Source organism: Opisthocomus hoazin, chromosome 10 (genome assembly GCF_030867145.1).
Source record: "Opisthocomus hoazin isolate bOpiHoa1 chromosome 10, bOpiHoa1.hap1, whole genome shotgun sequence".
Taxonomy (NCBI): Eukaryota; Metazoa; Chordata; class Aves; order Opisthocomiformes; family Opisthocomidae; genus Opisthocomus; species Opisthocomus hoazin.
In genome coordinates, this window is record NC_134423.1 from 29,390,427 (window position 1) to 29,409,057 (window position 18,631).

Consider the following 18,631-nt stretch of genomic DNA (forward strand, 5'->3'; position numbering starts at 1 on the left):
AACGAAAGCTGCTTCTTGCATGGCCAGGATGAAAAAGGTGAGAGAAGGAATTAAGCCCCAAACCCACCCACGGGCGCTTGGGTCCCCGACGGTGACATCTCCCAGTGCTGGGGTGGTAGGAGGGCTTGCAGCAAAAGCCCCTCTCCCGTTCCAGCCGTGCTGGGGACAGGACTAAAACCTCCAGCGAGGACCCGGCTCCAGGCATTTGTCCCCTGCACGGTCCCACCAGCCACGCAGATGGGACACCACCCCCCCCAACACCCCCATCTCCCCAGCGGTCGCTTATATCAGCCCTGGATGGCCAGAGCAGCCCTGGCTCAAACCAGCCTCCAAAACCAGCTAGGCTAAGTGCAAATTAGCTGTGCGATGCTAATTACCATCGGGATCCAATTTGGTGATAAAGATTCCTTTGCTTCCTGTGCATCGTGTTATTTGAGGGACCATGCGAAGGTCCCACCATCCTATGCAGCCATGGCCCCGCATCTCCTCAGTGTTTTCCCCATGAGGGTATTTTAGGGGTCCGCTCAGGTGTCGTCGTATCCCCCCCAAGCAGCTCATCTGCATACATTAACCTCACAAACGAGCGCTTTCAGCTCCAAAGTCAAACCAGCACCACCAACCATGGCAAATGCGGCCACCCCAAGAAGAACAGCCCCCCTGAGAGCAGCTGTGGACTTCTGGGGTGAAACCACCATGTCCTTGATCCACGTGCATCCTCACAGCAAGGATGCAGCCCAAGCAGAAGGCTTCCACCCAAAATACATGGAGCTGGGGTCTCCTGCGCCCCGTGTCACCCATCCTTCCCCAAGCTCTCCTGGGGCACCAAGCAGGAGACTCTCTCCTGGCAACATCTGGGAGGACAGCACCCCACCACCCAACCCGGGAGCCCATTGGCAAGGCCAGGGCGGCCGTGGTCCCTCAGGGGGACGGCGAAGGGCAGGGGAGCTGCAGGCAGACGCCAGCCTCACCTCCAATGCGTGCGTTGTAGGCAATGCCCACGATGCAGTACGAGTTGTTCGCCGCTGCCGCCACCTCCCCTGCGCAGCGAGTGCCGTGCCTGCAAGGAGAAATCCACCGTGAGCTGGCGTCCCCTGGTGAAGAGTCCCTCTGGACAAACCCACCCAGCACCCAGAAACCAGCTCTGAGGCCAGAGTGGTAGAAGAAAGTGCTCCGAGAGCTCAAAACCAACAGCAAGGGCTGGGGGATGGAGGAAACAAATGCAGGAAGCAACTTGCACTTTGGGTCTTGCACCTAAACATAACTTGCTCTTTGGGTCTTGCACCTAAACACATCTTGCTCTTTGGGTCTTGCACCTAGACGCATCTCACTCTTTGGGTCTTGCACCTAAACACATCTTGCTCTTTGGGTCTTGCACCTAGATGCATCTCACTCTTTGGGGCTTGCACCTAAACACATCTCGCTCTTTGGGTCTTGCACCTAAACGCAACTTGTGCTTTGCATTCCCATTTCCTTTCCACATCTGCCACCACATGCCTGTCCCGTTTTAACCAAAGCCCAAAAAGCACATCCAAGTTCTGACATCTAAGCCACCCAGCCTGACTCGCATAGTTTAATCCCTGACCACGGCCAGGAACCCTCTGGTGCTGCCGTTCGCTGGCTCGAGGATTCCTGAGCAATTAGCGTGGTTGCTACAGGCTGGATTTGCATTAAATGCAAAGCCCACAGCAGCATTCTCTGCAGCACTGGGGATGGGGAAAGCCTGTGGACCTGGAAGACACCCAGGGGTGGACACCCAGCACCAGGGACCCCCGCGCACCCCAGCCACGCAGACACCAGCTCCATGACAATCACCATCACCTACTTGTTCGTATTGCTGGCATCGTAGCGCGGAGTCGGGTCGTGGTCGTTCCCGTTGACGTCGTAGCTTGCAAGAGGGTCCTGAAAACGTTGCCACCGTTAGGCTCGACTTGCCAGCACAGCGCGGGACAAAGCGGCCTCAGCAGCGGCGCGGTCCTGCTTCACCCGGCACGGCGGCTGACGGAACCGAGCCCAGCAGAAAATGCCGTTTTCCCCTTAATTTCTGACTGTTTGCTCAGGATAAATAGTTTTGGGCTGCAGCCCTGTGGGTTTCCCAGGGGAAACATCCCACTACCACAGGGACAGCCCCTCTGAACCCCAAATCCTGCCTTGTCCCGCACCGTCCCCCCCTGCCGCCGCAGCCGTTTGGGGTTTGAGCTGGGGCCAGGTGGGTTCGTGCAAGTTTTTTGGCTCTGCCCTGGCGAGCCGGAGGGAAGCAGCCGCTTCCCAGGCAGCTGTGAAGGGAGTTGCCCCCAAACTCCCTTGTTTAAAACCCTCATTTCCTTCTTAAAAACATCTCAAGCTTTTTTTTTTTTAAAAAAAAAAACATTTTTCTTCTAATCTGCCAATGCACAGACTTCAGCTGTGTTTATATGCTGAAATTCTCCATAAATCAACCCATCACGAGGCCCAGCCCCAGCCCGACCAGCCCCTGGCTCACGTAGTTTTGCAGGAGGTCGGGGTGGTTCCTCTCTATGCCGTCGTCCAGGATGGTGACCACCACGTTTTTGCCGGTGTAGCCCCTCTGCCAGGCTGCCAGGACGTTCATCTCCGACCTGCAGTGACTGCTTTTCTCGCTGCAGTGCTACAAGGGGGGGGGAAACACAGCTGCAAAAGGGCTGCAACCCCATTTCAGCCCACCTCTGCGAGCAGCCAGGCTGGGAGCCTGTTTAATCCGCCAGAAAATACATTTACATCCCACCCCCTGCCATATAACTCATAGATTTGTTATAACTTTACTGATCAAAGCCATCCAGCCGCAGTTAATCCAGGCAATGCTATCTCCCTGTTACTCTTTTCCTCTTCCATTTCAAACACTGCGGGCTCTTCAGATTTGAAGGGCTCATTTCCTTTCTATGCTTAATTTTCAGTGAATTTCCCTGTCAAACACAGATCGATGAAGCAGACTGGAGAAAAATCATATTGTAAATACATAGTTACAGCTCTTGGACAGAGAAAATGAAGCAGTGCTTCTTCCCAGCCTTCGCTGTGCAGACCATAACGAGGAGCTGCTAATGATGGTGAAACACTTCAAACTAGACTCTCATCTGTATTAATGTACAATTTTAAAATCATAGAATCATTAAGGTTGGAAAAGACCTCTATGATCACCATGTCCAACCGTCCACCCATCACCACCATGCCTATTAAAATCTGACTGCCAAGCTCATTTACTGATATTAAGGTGTTTCATTACTACCCAGGATGACGCGCTTGATTAAAAACCAATCAATCCCCCTGTAAAGCAGCAGGCTCCTCACGGGGCGGCGTTGGGGAGATACCCACCAGGTACCACATGTTGGGCCACACTGGGTCGTTGAAGGGCAGGGTGTGCGGCTCGCCTCGGACCTGCCTCTTCACCCGCCGCTTCACCTCCTGCTGCTGCAGCCAGTCCACCTGCAAGCAGAGCCGTGGGTCAGCATCGCGCCCGGCACCGAGCCCGGCATCACCCATGGGCACGGAGAACGGTATCGCCTGTGGGCATGGAGCCTGGCATCGCCCCTGGGCACCAAGTCCCGCATCACCCGTGGGCACCGAGCCCAGAATTGCCTCTGGGCACTGAGCCTGGCATCGCCCACCGAAACACGATGCGAGATGCAGAAGCGGTGCAAACCACAGCCTGGACTTATCCCAGCACCACCCCACGTTCTGGCAAACACCCCCCCGCTCCTCTAGCAAGGCTGCTGCAGAGAGAGTGGCTTCTTTTTGGGGGGCAAAGGACGGATGGACAGGGCAAGCTCAGCTCTTGGTGGTCTGCGAGCCAGGGACCAGATTCCTCTCCTGGTGCAGGAAAATGCTTGAGCATAAATAACGCTGCCTCCAAGCGCGTGCCTAGACCCCTCCGGCTTAACGAAGCACTGAAGCACGCGCTAAAGTCCCACCGAGACGGACCACATATTTCGGTGTTTAGTCATGGCGTTGGAGCAGACTCAGGTGCTTGGCTTAGCTTTGGGGCTGATCCTTCCCCCTGGCTGGGAGGCAGCAGCTCAGCCCTGAGACTTCCCCACCCGGCGCCGGGGCTGCTCATCCTTTGAGCTTCTCTCCTTCTGATAAAATAATAAAATCGGGGGCTCGACCCACGCACAACATGCACTTCCCGAAAATACGGGGTGACCGCGTGTGGCTGTGGCAGGTCGGGGGGATGCAGCCAGCTCTGGAGAGTGTTCCTGGCCCTGGCTGCAGGCGAGGTGGCCTTGGGGCTGACCGTTCTGACATTTGTTTGTTTTTCAGCGGGGCATGACATGCAAAGAAATCAATCAGGAAATGAGCCGGAAAAGGCCGGGATTGGGAAACGCTGGTGTTTGCCCGTGCCCCTGTGGCAGGAGCTGCCTACGGTGCCAGTTTGGGAGCAGCCGCATCCCATCCCCAGTGAGTGTTTTCCACCCTGGACCCTTTATTGCCCCAAAAAAGGGCTCTCCTGCCTTCAGCAGAGAGATGAAACCCCAGTTTATTAAAACTAGGTTGTAAAAATAATTTATAGACCAAAGATTTACATGTGCTCATGGTGGGGGGAGAAGGGAGGCACAAGCCGAGGGGCTGGGAGGGCTCTGCAGCGCATCCCTCCTTGCCAGACACCTTCTTCCCAGCAGCTCGGGGTCTCCTGGGAACAGCAGAGCAGCTCCCGGGAACGTCCCTATTCTTGTGACTAGGGTCTCATCACAGCAAGAATAAAAATCTAAAATGCAAGTTTGTGTTGGGCTCATCTCTGTGAAAACCGTCGGCTGAATCACGTTCTCCCTGCATGGTTTACAGCTTCCCGACTCGGACGGAGGTGGATGGGGAGCTGTGCATATCAGACAACCGACAGCTTCCAGCCTAGAGCTTGGTTTTTAAACATACATATTTTAAAGAAGAAGAAAACATTGAAAGGAAAAAACATATTTCATAAGAAAATGAGTTTCCACGCTACCTTGGCTGACGACAGCCTGCTGCTTGGCTTATACGACGATGGATTTAAGTATTGGAAGCAAAAGTACAACTTCATGGTCCAGTTAAAAAGACATAAATACCTTAAATAGAGGATACGGCCCAAATACTCAGCTTTTCTCCTTAAAGCACCACTCCTTGGCAGCGTTACCGTGGGTCTTGGTGCCTGAGCCACAGCCACCCTTCTTCCCCTGTGGTTTTGCTGGATGCAGGAACGATGGCAAGATGTGGGATTTTGCAGGGTTTTACCACAAGCTGAGGTGCCTCGCAGGGACTTCTTAATCTTAAACACCCTCTTGATCAACCCCGGTGCTGCCAGCCCGGGGCTCGGTGGAGAAGTCTTCCATGGGCACACAGAAATCAGCAGTTTAACGGCATCAGTTTCAAGAGGGGGTTGCTAAATCAATGCGGCTGCTGTGGGAAGGCAACGGGCGAGCAGGAAGGAGCCCTGGTCATCCCTGCCACCGCTCCCACGGCTGCTGAAATTTGGATCGACTTCCACCACTCATCTGGGTGGGAGAAGCTTCTTGCTAAGTAGTCTTATTGCTACTGGAAATGGCCAAACCTGTTACAACACAGTCTTGAGCCCAGAGGGTCCCTGAAAACCCTAATTAGCAATAACGAGGCGACCGCGAGTGGCACCAAAGGAGCCTGTGAGGAGGCACAGGTACCACCGAGCCAAACTCTTCGCCCTGGCTGGAAGCAGAGGGGCAGCTCCTCATGCTCCCCATTACTTCGGGATCTTCAGCGGGTGATGCCCGGACCCAGCCACCCAAGGCAGCTCCCCCAAATGCGACACCCAGCACAGGCGAGGACGCAGCTCCCAAAAAGCAATAGCTTGACTTCTTCCAGTGGATGTGCAGGGGTTAAAGCAGAGATCCAGGGCAAACCAGATGGCTCCAGCACCTGTTCAACATAAAGCACTGCAGGAATAATTGAGGTGGGGTTGATTTTGCTGCGGTGCGTGGCCAGAGGCACAGGGAGTGAGGCCATGACATCCTCCGATGAGGATTAAGAGACTGGAACAGTGAGGCTGAAGGCTCGAGCACTGCGAGGACCAACAGGAGCATCCCAGCAAGCCAGGAAAGTTCACGGCGATGAGAGCTGCAAGATGAGCCCGTACGAGGAGGGGCACAGCACGGCACGACCCCGCTCTGCGTCCTGCTGCCCCTCCATGACTCCTACTCTTGGCACCACGACCTGACCCCAAAATTGCTGGATTTGCTACATCCCTACTCCCTTCCATCATGTTTGGCTCATGTCAGCCCCATACGGAGCAGCCACTGGCTGCGAGGTCTCTTGGGGCAAGAGGGGAGCTCAGCAGCAGCGTGGTCTCACAGGGACCAGGACCTCGGGTGGTGCCACCAACTCAGTCAGCAGAGCAAACTGATAAACAACGGCACTGGAAACAAAAGCCCCTGGAAGGCACGAGCCACCCAACATCTGCAAATGATTGAATTTGGTGGTTCTTTGGGATTTCTGCAAGATTTGGTTCCATCTTTCCTACTCCAGCTCACGTCTCCCCATGCCCCACACTGATGTTTTCCTGTGTCGCGCACACTAAGCCGGTGCTGTCCAAACGCCGAAACATCTCCAGAACGATTTGTGAATGTGGACCGGAGAGGGGGAGAGACAACACATGCCAAGAGGTCTTGAACTCCAAGTGAAAACGAAGGATTAAGAGAATGGGAGTTAATTGCTCTAGCTTGCAGCCCACAGAGCAAGGCCAGGTAAACGTTCGTAAGACTAACAGCCAGCTGATTTGGTTTGCATTATAACTAGACTCATTTAAATGGAGGCATTTCAATTGCAGAGCTGCATTAATCATTCGCTGGGATGCTTGTGCACCTCCCTGAGGGGGAACTGCTTTCATCAGAGCCCGGCACACTCCCAGGGCACCAACGCTCCCCTCGCTGCGGCTTCCCCGGCCGCGCGTGTGCCTCCTCGGCAACGTGTGACGGACCCTGTCCAAGTGTTTCACAGCCAATCCCCCCGGAAAGCCGGCTGGCTGGGGAACGCAGGGCTGCTGTGTGGGTCTGAAGGGATGTGGATGGGACGTGTGGGTCTGGAGGGATGCGGGTGGGACGTGTTGTGCTGAGCAGGTTGGAAATATCTCCGGGAAAGAGCACCCCAAGGGTGACCAGGAGCACCCCAAGGGTGGCCAGGCATTGGCGCAAGCACCAGCAGCTCGCTGCAGCGCAGGTACCTTCATTGCAATGGCTTTTTCTGCATCTATTTCCCCCTCTCCCCAAAAACCAGACCCTCCCCACACATTAACCCTTCCCCTGCTCTGCAGAAGGAGTGTCTCGCAGGGCTCAGGGAGGAAGAAAGCCCAGGCAGAGCTGCAACCCTTCCCTGCCACCCCGAGCCCAGCTCACCCAGGTCCCGCCTGTCCCTCCTTGCCTTCTCCCCCCCCCTCCCCATCACTTCTGTCAATTCAGCTGCATTGAAAATCCCTTCGGATGCTTGCTCTAGGAAAAAGCAATGCAGCCCTACTGCCAAGGATTTCACACATAGCAACCATCGAGGCAGCAAGTGTTGTGGCAACTGGATCAACACCCCGAGCATGCAGCAGCCTTTCTACCCTGGAAGGCTTTTTTCCCCCCCTTTTCTTCCTCCCGGCTTCCAGGCAGATGTTAGCGTTTAGTCACTCCTAAGTATTTTTCATCACCGATCAGCGTGCCCGTGGCCAGTGAGTCACCCCGCGCACGCACAGGGCTGCGGTTCAAGGATAACATGTCATGATGCTTGGGCTCACGCTTGACCCCGACCAAACCAACAGGCTCCTTTGGGAGAAGCGGGGACCCCTGTCCCGCCGCCCGCACAGAGACCGAGGGACCCCGGGCTGCCCGGCCCCGTACCTTGGGGTCCATGCGGAGGAAGTTGTGCGGTCCCCGGCTGCTCAGCGTCGAGCGCTTAAACGTCCTGCTGTGGTGAAAGTGGTAGTAGTTTTCCAAGCTCCCAATCTGCGAAAAGAGAGGTTTTCTTAAAAAAAATAAAGTGAGGCTTTCCCGTGGTTGCCCCCCATCCGAGCGCTGGCAGCAGCCCTTGGTCCATCGGTGCAGCCGAGCCTCGCCCCGCAAAGCCGGGGTTCGGGGAGGGGATGCGGGATGCTGGCACTCGCCGTGGGGCCGGCGCCACGGCAAAGAGCGCTGGGCGCCGGACACTGCACCGGCACAGCCGAGCCCAGGAAACGTTTCTACCAATTTTCACCCATTAAATGCATCTTTGCAAACTGCCTTCCATCAGCTCCCGAGCTGAAATAATGAGCTAAAAATGAGCTCAGCAGCTGCGGCGGAGCCGGGGGAGCTGTGCTTCATCGTCGTGCTGCCTCTCCCCACCCGACGCTCCGGCTTCATCCCGACGGCAGGAGCAGCCCCATAAGGAGAGGTGAACGCCATCCCTGCTAACTCTGGGATGCTCCTGGGAAGCATGGGATATAAATGCCTTAGCCTGGAGTCAGGGACAGCAGCAGGAGGAGTCAAAAAGAAAAAAAAATCTCCAAGCAAACCAACCATCCCTCCCAAGGGCTGTACAACACCTGCCCCAGCCCAGAGTCCCACGTCTGTGGGAAAACACGGTGCCAGCCACGCCACGGTGCCAAGCCCCGGGGCGGCTGCGCTGCCTCCAGCCCTCTGCCCCAGCAGCTGGAGACACCGTAACTCCTCTTTTTCCACCCCAAAAGCAGGGATAAAGTCCTGGGGCTACACGCAAGGAGACGGACGATCTCGGCCAGGCACCACGTGAAGAGCATCCCACGGGGATCTGCAGTGGGACAGGGGGAGCAAACAGGTTTGTCTGGACCAGATTCCAAAGCAGACGATGACATCTATTCACGTCTTTATCACACTTCACACCTTGAGACGAGCCAGTGCCCCTTATAGGCATTAAATATTTAATTAGTTTTGCTCTGCCTTTTATGGCAGAGTGTCGTTTCACCGATTTCACTGCCGTTCGTGTGATTGCTGTAATTTGTTTCCACTCAAATTCATCTAAACCCTCCCTTCCCCAGCACCGCCGCCTTTTCCTTCTCCTTACAGCATAGCTGTGCATTGCCATTAACATCTACATGCAAAGCGGCTGCTCATCGCAATCTGCATTTGGCTTTTAAAACCCATTCCTCAAACCCACTCTTACTTAGGGAAGGAGGATGCTGCAACCTCCACATATTTCAGGGAAACCTTGTTCAAGGCCACCCTGCCCCTTGCTCGCTCCACCTGGGAATCCCGATCCTGCAGCCCGGGTGGTTCAGCTCCGTGTCTGCTGGCTCAGCCTGCTGTTTGCAGGGTTATAATATTCATTTCATTCTCATCTCCGGTCCCCCCAGCACTTGTCATAACAGGATCACGCTCTATAAACAAGCATCAGCTGAAGAAGCGCTTCTGTTCCCCATCGGAGCGGGCACGGGGCTTTTTGGAAATAAGTGCGGAATTACCACGCAAATCGGCAGGAGGCTGGGGAGGGAGATCACCCACCCCAGGCTCCGGGGATGCCTGGCGAGAGCAGCAGCAGAAGCACCCTGTGCCCCACGTTCCTAATTCTCCTGGGATTTATTGAAGGCAAAATAAGGAAAAGCTTCTCAAGCTGGGGCTAACTTGAAAGCCAGCCCCACTCTGCGCAGAGGTTGGACCCGGTGACCTCCAGACCCCCCCTTCCACCTGAGCCATTCTAAGCAGAAAAATTCAAGAATGCCTTGTTTTTTTTTTTAAATGGAAGAGCATTTTGCTGTCCTCCTTGAGGTCCATCAGCTCAGTGAGGGCTCTGCAATGCAACCCCCGGGGCTGGGAGATGCCCAGGTGGGTTGGATTTTCTCCTGCGTACAGCACCAGTGAGGCCACAGAGAAGGGAAAACCCAGCGGAGCACCCAAGAGGCACGTAACAGGACTTCACCAAGAGCTGATCCTCCCTGGCTACCTAGACAAGCAAGTGGACCCTTCAGCTCCTGCCCAGCCAGAAGCCAGCTGCCCACGCTGGAAGGTCCCAGCCCCACCACAGAGGGCAGAGTCCAGCTTGCCACCAACTGCAGCTACAAAGCCCACCCAGCCAAAGCCCAGGAGACCACGCCGAGCCGCTCCAGACATGCTTGTTCCCTCCCCAAGTGCGTTTCCAACTATCGACCTTGATTTTTTTTTTGGACCTCAAACTCCTGCCAAGAATGTGCACAGGAGGTTCTCATCTCCACCAGGGTCGATTTTAATTTTCCCAGTTGATTCGCAGTTTGGGGCTGAAGTTTCAGGGGAAATTTGACATTTTTTTGAGGCAACTTGAATTTGTACCTCAACAAAAATGAAGTGGTTTCCTTCCCTCCCTGTTAACTGATGCGGAGGAAGCCCTGGCTGGTGCTGCCCAGCTCAGCTGGGCTGCAGGTGGATCAAGCCAGAAGTGACGTGAACGCGTTCTGCACCCTGCAATGCCACCATCCCTGTGCCGAGGGCGTCAACGGCTCCGCTTTCAAACACCACACACATCTGCCAATGCCACCCAGCCCAGCATGGAAGAGGTTGACGCTGAAGGAGCTACTCATGGCCCCAACAGCACCCAGGTGGTTAGAGAGAGATGGAGATGGATGGAAAAGGGATGAGAAGCAACAAGTTTCAAGGGGAGAAATCCTAATTTGGTAGAAAGATGGTAATTCTTTGTGTAGGGTGGTGACACGTGGGCCTGGGAAGGCAGTGGGATCTCTGTCCCCAGAGAGCTTTGAATCTCACCTTGCTGAGGCTCAGCACAGCCAGATTTAGCCTCAGCTTTAATCAGGGAGGTGTAACCAGAGACCTCCAGAGGTCCTTGCCAACAGGAATTACTCTACAAATATGGCTCTCAACAGCGTCAAAAAATAGGTGTGATCTCAAGGGGCTTGGAGATCAGGAGGTGACCTTTTCCATTCTCTTTTTCCTCTTCTCCCCCAAGCCCTGGTGCTGCCTGCAAGCCCCCTGCAAGCAGCACCAGGGGGGCAGGGAGAGGCACCAGGAGATGCTCCTGCAGCAGCACCCATCCCTCCCCACACCTTGCCAGGTGGAGACGAGCCCAGCACCCACCCTGCCTCATTAACAGCCATGAATATTTCAAGCAGGTTCGAGATCACTTGTAGCTAATGAGACACGGCAAAGGAGAGCTTTCTGGGAGCTGGACACCACTAGAGCCAGTCAGGGCATTGCCAAGCCTGTTTCTTCCCTCCCCATCTCAGTGAAGTCCTCCAGCATCTTGCCCAACCCAGCCCGTTTCTGCGAAGCGCAGCTGCATGGTGGTGTCCTGGAGGAGGATGGACCTGGCTGAGGAGGCCATGCCAGCTCCCTTCCCCAGGGACACCACCTATCCCCGTCGGACAGAAGGGCTCCAGCCACTGAGCTCCCGCCTTCGGGAACACCGTTCTCAGATGGTCATGGTCAGATTCAGCCCAGTAAGGACCAAGCGCAGGGCTGCGAGGAGACCATCGCTCCAGCATCGCCCAGATGACAGGAATCCAGCAAAGCTCCAGTTCCAGCCCAGAATGAATCCCATCTGCCTCCTGCGCTGCGGGTGAGACCGCCGAGGACGTGCGAGCCCTCCCAAAGTTTACAGCCTTGGACACCGCACAAGGGCCTGTCCCAGCTCGTCCCGGCACAGCGCGGCAAACAAAGACCGGTGGGGAGGAATGAGCAGGCGTTTGCGGGTGTAAAAGCTTTTCCTTTTGTTTAACTGTTTGCTTCACTTCAATAGAAGTTGATGCAAAGGATTCCCCAAGGCAAATGTCACTCTGCCGTGACCCAGAAGGGTTTAAGGGTGCCTTGGTGCATGGGTTGGGCACGGGAACATGTGGGGACAGCTCGGCCACGGGGCAGACACCCGTGTGTGCAAACCCAGCGATGCCCTTCCCAGCTAGGAGCACATCAGGAGACCCCAAGATTGCATCGAGGGGGAAAAGAGGTCACCAGCCCCCAACGCAGGGCTGAGCCTCCCTTGCACCCAGCTGGGTCACCTCCAGGACCATCACCTCTCCTCCTCCCTTGTCACCTCTTCTCCTCCCTCACCACGTTGGACTCCACCCAAACATCTCTCCAGGGCAGAGTGATACACCCTGAGCAGGGTTTTTTAGCAGGATCAGGCCCCCCAGGAGGGCACATCTCGCCGGGGATGGTGCCATCCCCGGTAGCTCCATTAGCAGAGGACACAGCGGCAGAAGCCAGGGACACCCAAGCCCCCATGGGGATGGGCACGCCACGAGCCCCAAGCACGACACAAACGCACCCAGGGAAAGCCGTTCCTCGGGGTTTGGCCCCGGACAAGCTCCGGTGGGAGAAGCCTGGGGGGCTCGGAGGGGCCGGAGGGCTGCAGGCAGGGCATTGCTGGGGAAGCCCCAGCGGTGCACGAGCTCCCGGCATCCACGGGAAAGGCGGGAGCCAGGAACACCCTGATGCAACCACAGAAATATTTCCCTCGCTCTGCAGCCCGCGCCCGGCTGCCCCGGGGAAGGGAGGGATGGATGCGCAGCGGGGCCACGTCGCGCCCATGGGCCAAACGCCTCCGGCATCGCGGGGTCGAGCTCGGGAAAGCCGGGCTGCCAGGGCAGGGGGAGCAGATGCTCCAGCGGGCAGGGAGGTGGCGAAATCCCGAACCAGGAGCTGGCGTTAGGCTGATGCGAATCAGGAGAGTGGGAAGCTTGATGGAGATATTCTCTGCCTGAACAGGGGTAAACACCGAGCAGCCCTTCGGGTTGCACAACCGCGCTCACCCGGCCCTGCGAGAGAGGCGTTTGAGCAACAGAAGTGATTTTCTCCTCAGTGGGGCAAGGGCAGCAGGTTGGAGGGTGGGACGCGAGGGGTTATCCCCCTTGGGAGCGCATGGACACTGGTGCAGGAGACAGCGTCCCCGACTCAGCCTCCCCCCCTGCTCCTGAAAATTCATTTACACAACACCCCGTGACTTTAATTATACTTAAAGGCAGGGTTGCAATATAAAGCAAGGTTATAATTTATGGTCCAGGAAGACAACCTGAGGTGCCACCCAGCCAGAAAAAGCACCGAGCAGCGCGGGAGGAACAAACCCCGGAGAAAACTGAGAGGACACCAGCCCGCAGCTGGGTTCACGGGGAGGAGGAAGGAATTGAGAGGAAGAGGAGCTGCCACGACGAAGGTCACCTCGAAGCCACCGGCATGCCGCAGGGGATTGAAAGGAAAAGTTCTCCGTGTTTCCAAAAAACCTCCGATAAACCCGGGCCAGAGAGTTCAAAGTTTGTTCAATTCACCAAGGCAGCTCTCCGGGGTGGGGGGTTCTTGTGCAACCCGCAGCCAGGCTGGGAGCGGGGCAGGGGGCCCGGGGAGAGGGGCCCACCCTCTGCACCCCAACTGCTCCAGGGGGGGCCAGGGCCCACTCCTGGGACCCCCAGCACCACCCCGGCCCCAGGAGACCCGGTAGCTCGGCAGGACCCGCCGGCAGCTCTCCGGTCCCGGGACCCCCAACATCCCCTGCTCCTCAGGACGTCCGGTGCAAGCCCCCCTGCAGCTCCCCACTCCCAGGACCCTTCTCAAGCTCCCAGTGCTGGAATCCCCGGCATCCCCCCGGGACCCCCGGCAGCTTTCCGGCCGCGGAACCCCCGCCACCTCTCTAGTCCCAGGACCCCCAGCAGCTTCCCGATGCCAGGACTCACGATGCGAGACCCCCTGCAGCCCCCGCTCCCGGGACCCCTCGCAAGCTGCCGGTGCCGAGACCCTCAGTGCCTCTCTGCCCCCGGGACCCCCAGCAGCCCTCCGGTCCCGGGACCCCCAGCAGCTATCCGGTCCTCAGGACCCCCGGTGCAAGCCCCCCTGCAGCCTCCGCTCCTGGGACCCTTCTCAAGCTCCCGGTCCCGGGACCCCCGGCATCCCCCCGGGACCCCCAGCGCCTCTCCGCTCCCGGGACCCCCAGCATCCCAGTACCTCCCGGTACAAGCCCCCCTGCAGCCCCCGCTCCCGGGACCCCCGACAGCTCCCCGCCCCCCCAACACCTCCGCAGCCCCGGTACCCCCCGCAGACTCTCGCTGCGACCCCCGCTACCCCCCCCCCCCCCCTTACCTGCCCCAGGCTGATGTACCCGTAGGCTGCGGCCAGGCGGGCGGCCTCGGCGGGGCCCCCCCGCACCTTGACGGCCCAGTGGTTGGTGTAGACGGTGCGGGAGGGCTCGGCGAGCGGCAGGGCCAGGGCCAGGGCCAGGAGGCAGAGGCGGGGGGGGTCGCGGCCGGTTGCGGCGGGCATGGTGCGCTCCGCGGGGCCGGGCTGGGCGGAGCGGGGAGCTGCGGCTTTTAAAGCGGGGCCGGAGCCCGGCGGGGGCGGGGGGATGCTCCGGGGAGGGGGGGGGGTGGGGGGGGAGGGCCCGGCCGGGAAAAGGGGGAGGACGGGGCGGCTGCTGGGCACTCCCCCCTGTGCCCCCCCACCTCCCCTCCATGCCCCCCCCCCCCCCCCCGCAGCCCCCCTGCGTGCCCTGCGCTGCTTCCCGGACAACCCCCTGCACGTCCCAGTACTGATCCCCGCAAACCCTTCGTTACACCTCCGCACCCCCCCTGTTCCCTCCCCCTGGACAGCCCCCTGCATCCCCCCCTGCTCCCTGGAACCCCCCCTGTACACCCCCTGCACCACCCCCACCCCTCCTCCCCGGACTGCCCCTTGCATCCCTCCGCCTGTCCCGGCGCTGCCCTCCGGCGTTCCACACACCCCCCCCCCCCCCCCGCATCCTGCTCTGTGCCCCCGTGTCCCCCGGGGCAGCCCCTCACGCCTCCTCCCAGCTCCGCTCCCCGGGTAGCCCCGTGCCCCCCCCCCCAAACCTCCTCGGCACTGCCACCCCGCATCCCCCTGGAACTGACCCCTGGGCATCCCTCCTGTGTCCTCCACCCATTCCCCCTGCACCCCGCAGGCATCCCCCCCCCCCCCCCCCCCTGCACTACCCCCGCAGGCATCTACCACTGCACCTTCCTCCAGCACACCCTGGCACTGCCCCCGTAGCCCTGGGCACCCCCCTGTACCCCCAGCCCTTCCCCTGTACCCCCGGACATCTCCCCTGCACCCCCCAGCCCTGTCCCCGTACCCATGGGCACCCCCCTGCACCTCCGGGCCCTTCCCCCGTACCCCTGGGTGTCTCCCCTGCACCCTCCAGCACTGTCCTGTACCCCCAGGCACCCCCCCTGAACCCCCCAGCCCTTCCCCTGTACCCCTGGGCAAACTCCTGCACCCCCTGGCACTGCCCCCATACCCCTGGGCATCTCCCCTGCACCCCCAGCCCTGTCCCTGTACCCCTGGGCACCCCCACTGCACCCCCTGGCACTGTCCCCATACCCCTGGGCATCTCCCCTCACCCCCAGCCCTGTCTCCATACCCCCAGGCACCCCCCCTGCACCCCCTCACTCCGCATCTCCTCCTGGACTCAGAGGGGAAGGTTTCGGGGCAGGAGCCTGTGGGCAAGCCAGGTCGTGGTGGGCACGGGGGGCGTCAGGGGGAGCCCTGGGCAGTGCCTGGGCTGTGCCCCCCATGGGCACTGCGGAGGGGACGGCAGAAAGCTGCTGGGGCATCAGAAAACCGGCTTTGTTCGGGAGCAGGCGGCGGTGCGGCCAAAGGACGGGCTGGGGAGCAGGTCGGCGATGCTTGGTTCCCGAGCCCACCCTGCCAGCGTGGCCCGAGGCCCACAGAAAGCCGGCGTCTGCCCGAAACGAAGAGGTGTTCCGCTCGCATCCCGTCGGAGCTTCACCCGCATCCAACCGGAGCCCCAGAATTGCCCCCGCGCAGCGGCCGCGGCTCGCAGGGCCCTGGCACCAAGCAGTGCTGGGCTCCGTGGCTGCGACCACGGGCTCCGGCCGGGACAGCTTCGGGGCAGCTGCGATTCCCGGCGTGGGAGTCGGCTGTTTTCCAGGTGCTGAACAGATCTGGGAAATATTTTGGAGGCACAAACCCCGGCTGCCAACCGAAGCGCTCACCCCACGCCCTGGCAGCTGCCCCCCGCCCCGTCCATCTGACTGCAAACGCCTCCCCGAGCCCCAAACAGCTCCGCGAAGCCCACCCAAGGGAGGGGGCATGGGGTGGGTGGAGGGGGGCACCGGGTGCATCCTGCATCCCATCGCCGGAGCTGGAGGGGAAAATCCCGGTGTCACCACCATCGGTTCGTACCGGCCCCGGTGCGGGCAGGCGAGCTGGCAAGAACCGGCGTTAATACAGAAGTCGCCCGGCGCAGTGGCGAGATTAAACCGAGGGGAATCTACGGGGAGGCTGTTCGGCATCAGGCAGGGCCAAAAACCCCAGCAGCTCCTGTGCCAGGCTGGATCTGGCAGCAAATACACGGAGAGGGGCAGACGGCGGCGAGCCCCCACGCCAGCGAGCCCCCACGCCAGCGGCAGGCTTCCCCCGTGCCACCAGAAACATCAGTGAAACGGGGATCTGGAGAGCTTGTGTGCGCAGATGGGGGCTGACGCGTCCACACCGGGGATGGGGTCCCAGGGGAAGGGGGGTTGGTGACTCTCTGCTCTCGTGGAAAGCTCTGCGGGCATCAGTCATGGCGTGCGGGGACGCCGGAGTCGCGTGCTCGCGTTAGGGCTCATCATCCCCGGCATCCTCGCTGCCTGAGCAGGAGCGATGGCTTCGCGCGTGGCCGTCGCTTCCGACTGAGCAGTGAAGGATGGCTGCCATCAGTGCGAGCAGGCTGCGAATCCAGCCCTTTTTTCCCATCTGGTTTACGGGCTTTTCCTCGAGTTTTCCATTGGTGAATGTGCGTGGGACGGATGAGCGGGGCCGGCGGGCGCTGCGCGTGCTGCGTGTGCGATGTGCGTTGAGAGAGACGCAGCGGGGCAGAGCCGGGGAAGGGCGAGAACGGAGGAAACCAACTCCATCCCTTTGGTGTCCCAACATCTCCATCCCTTTGGTGTCCCAGCATCTCCATCCTTTCGGTGTCCCAACATCCACCCTGCCCTGCCGGGGAGGGTCTGTGGGGCTGCCGGTTGCCGGCAGGGGCTGCGACGGAGGGGAGAAATGTCACCCTGCGGAGCAGAGAAGGAGGAACGGGCTCTGGCAGTGGCAGGGAGGGTTTAGGGTTTGACAGTGGGAAAAGCTTTCTGGTGGCCAAGAGAGTGAAGGTGGGAAAGGGATTCCCCGGGGGGGTGCAAAACCCCGTCACCTTTGCGTTAGGCGATGAGAAATGGGCAAATCCCAGGACGGCCAGGCCGAATCCGCGCCTGGGAGCATCTCTGCATCCTGCAGGCAACAAAACCCAACAGCATCCTGCGTCCCCAGCCTTCCACCCCGAGGCCACTGAGCACGGCTCCCAGCATATCAGCCCAGGGGGTAGTTACTGGTACCAGTAAAGCCTTGTGCCCCACCGTGGGTCTGGCAGTGCCCGGCCCAGCCGGCAGCAGCGAGCGAGGGGTGAGAGCTTTGACGGAGCGCTGGCTGCGATGCCGAGACCCCCGTTTCGGTGCCCCCTGGTCTCCTGCCCCCTCTCCCACTGGCATGATTTTGAAATTCAAAGCATATCCCCTTGTATCCATAACGGCAATTTTCCTGGCCGGGCCTCCAGGATTTACCAGGGGTGTCAGGAAAACCAGACTTTGCCCCCACACGCTTCGCAACGGATGTAGGCGAAGGCAGAGGCTCTGTTTTAGCTCTTTTCCTGGGATTATCTGAAAACCTGGAGAACCCCCGCGAGACGCTGGTGACGCAATAAATTTTGCGAGCCGGCGGTTAAACAGGAGCCGCGGCAAAGACGGCACGGAAAGAGGCGCTGCTGAACCAGTAACGTTCAAACCCCACCGAACAAAATTTATAATAATCCTGGCATTTTTATATCTGTCCGTGAATTACAGTTAAAGCCTCACCACGTATCGCACACGCTCGTTGCTTTGTGCAGCAACAAGACCACGGGCAAGAGCTGGACAGGCAGGGGAGAACGCCGTTTAAATGCCGCTGCTTTGAAAACCAAGCCCTTCTGCACCTTTTTAAGGCGAGCTCAGAAAAGGAAAGTGCAAATAAAGCACCCGAAAGCTGCTGTTTTTTGCAGGGGTGCTGGCAGAGCTGCCTGCCACGGGCAGGGGGCCGTCACCCCATCCCTGCCTGTGGCTGCGGGGCAGGCGGAGGGAGCGGGGCAGAGGGAGCTGTGCCTCCACGGGCTGAAGTGCAAGAAGTTAAGCAAACAAATGCTGTTTTGCAAACACACCCGGCTCAGGGGTGCCCGCGGGGTGCTGGAACGGGGCGGCCGCTCGGCTCGGGGGCATCGGCCGGCCAGACCCCCAGCGTGGCTGGCGGGAGCTGCCCAGTGAAACTCCACGGCCGTGGGAGCCGGGGTTTTACCCTTCGCGTGATGAGGGCCTGTCGATGCGGAGATTACAGCGAAAATCAGGTTAAAACCAATTTGTCTGACCCAAGCAGAGGCCACGTGTGTGTCCCAGGGCTGCGCGGAGGCGTGAGCGGGGCCATCGCAATGCTGGTGGCTGCAAACCCGCCCCGACCAGAGAACCCAGCAAACCCCGGCCGCGCGGCTGCGTGCGGTGGTTAATAAAGGGCATGCGGTAATTAAACCGGCGCACCTGGAAATAGCTCTTTCTGTAGCTCCCAGGCTTAGCCAAATGAGTGAAATTTGCACTGCCGTAATTAAAGCGATGTGGTTCACGATCTTGTCTGCGCGGGGGAGTTACTCTGCAGCTTGACTCTTCGCTCTCCAGCGAAAGCCCACGCGGAAAAAC

The 18,631-nt window shown here is 59.3% G+C and overlaps 1 protein-coding gene across 4 annotated transcripts in view; it reads right to left on the reverse strand.

Annotated features, from left to right (window-relative positions):
* The window catches only part of PCSK6 (proprotein convertase subtilisin/kexin type 6), a 37,516-nt gene extending 23,334 nt beyond the window's left edge, over positions 1 to 14,182 (reverse strand). For 3 of the 4 annotated variants that reach the window (XM_075431366.1, XM_075431369.1, XM_075431368.1), the window contains exons 1-6: positions 13,992 to 14,182; positions 7,827 to 7,931; positions 3,325 to 3,435; positions 2,480 to 2,623; positions 1,823 to 1,899; positions 969 to 1,057 (exon numbers count right to left, since the gene is read on the reverse strand). In XM_075431366.1, coding sequence (XP_075287481.1) covers positions 969 to 1,057; positions 1,823 to 1,899; positions 2,480 to 2,623; positions 3,325 to 3,435; positions 7,827 to 7,931; positions 13,992 to 14,171 — 706 coding nt within the window. In that variant the 5' untranslated portion in view covers positions 14,172 to 14,182. The remainder of the gene's footprint in view (positions 1 to 968; positions 1,058 to 1,822; positions 1,900 to 2,479; positions 2,624 to 3,324; positions 3,436 to 7,826; positions 7,932 to 13,991) is intronic. The other variant, XM_075431367.1, reaches the window with a different exon arrangement.
* Positions 14,183 to 18,631: the final 4,449 nt, after the last annotated feature.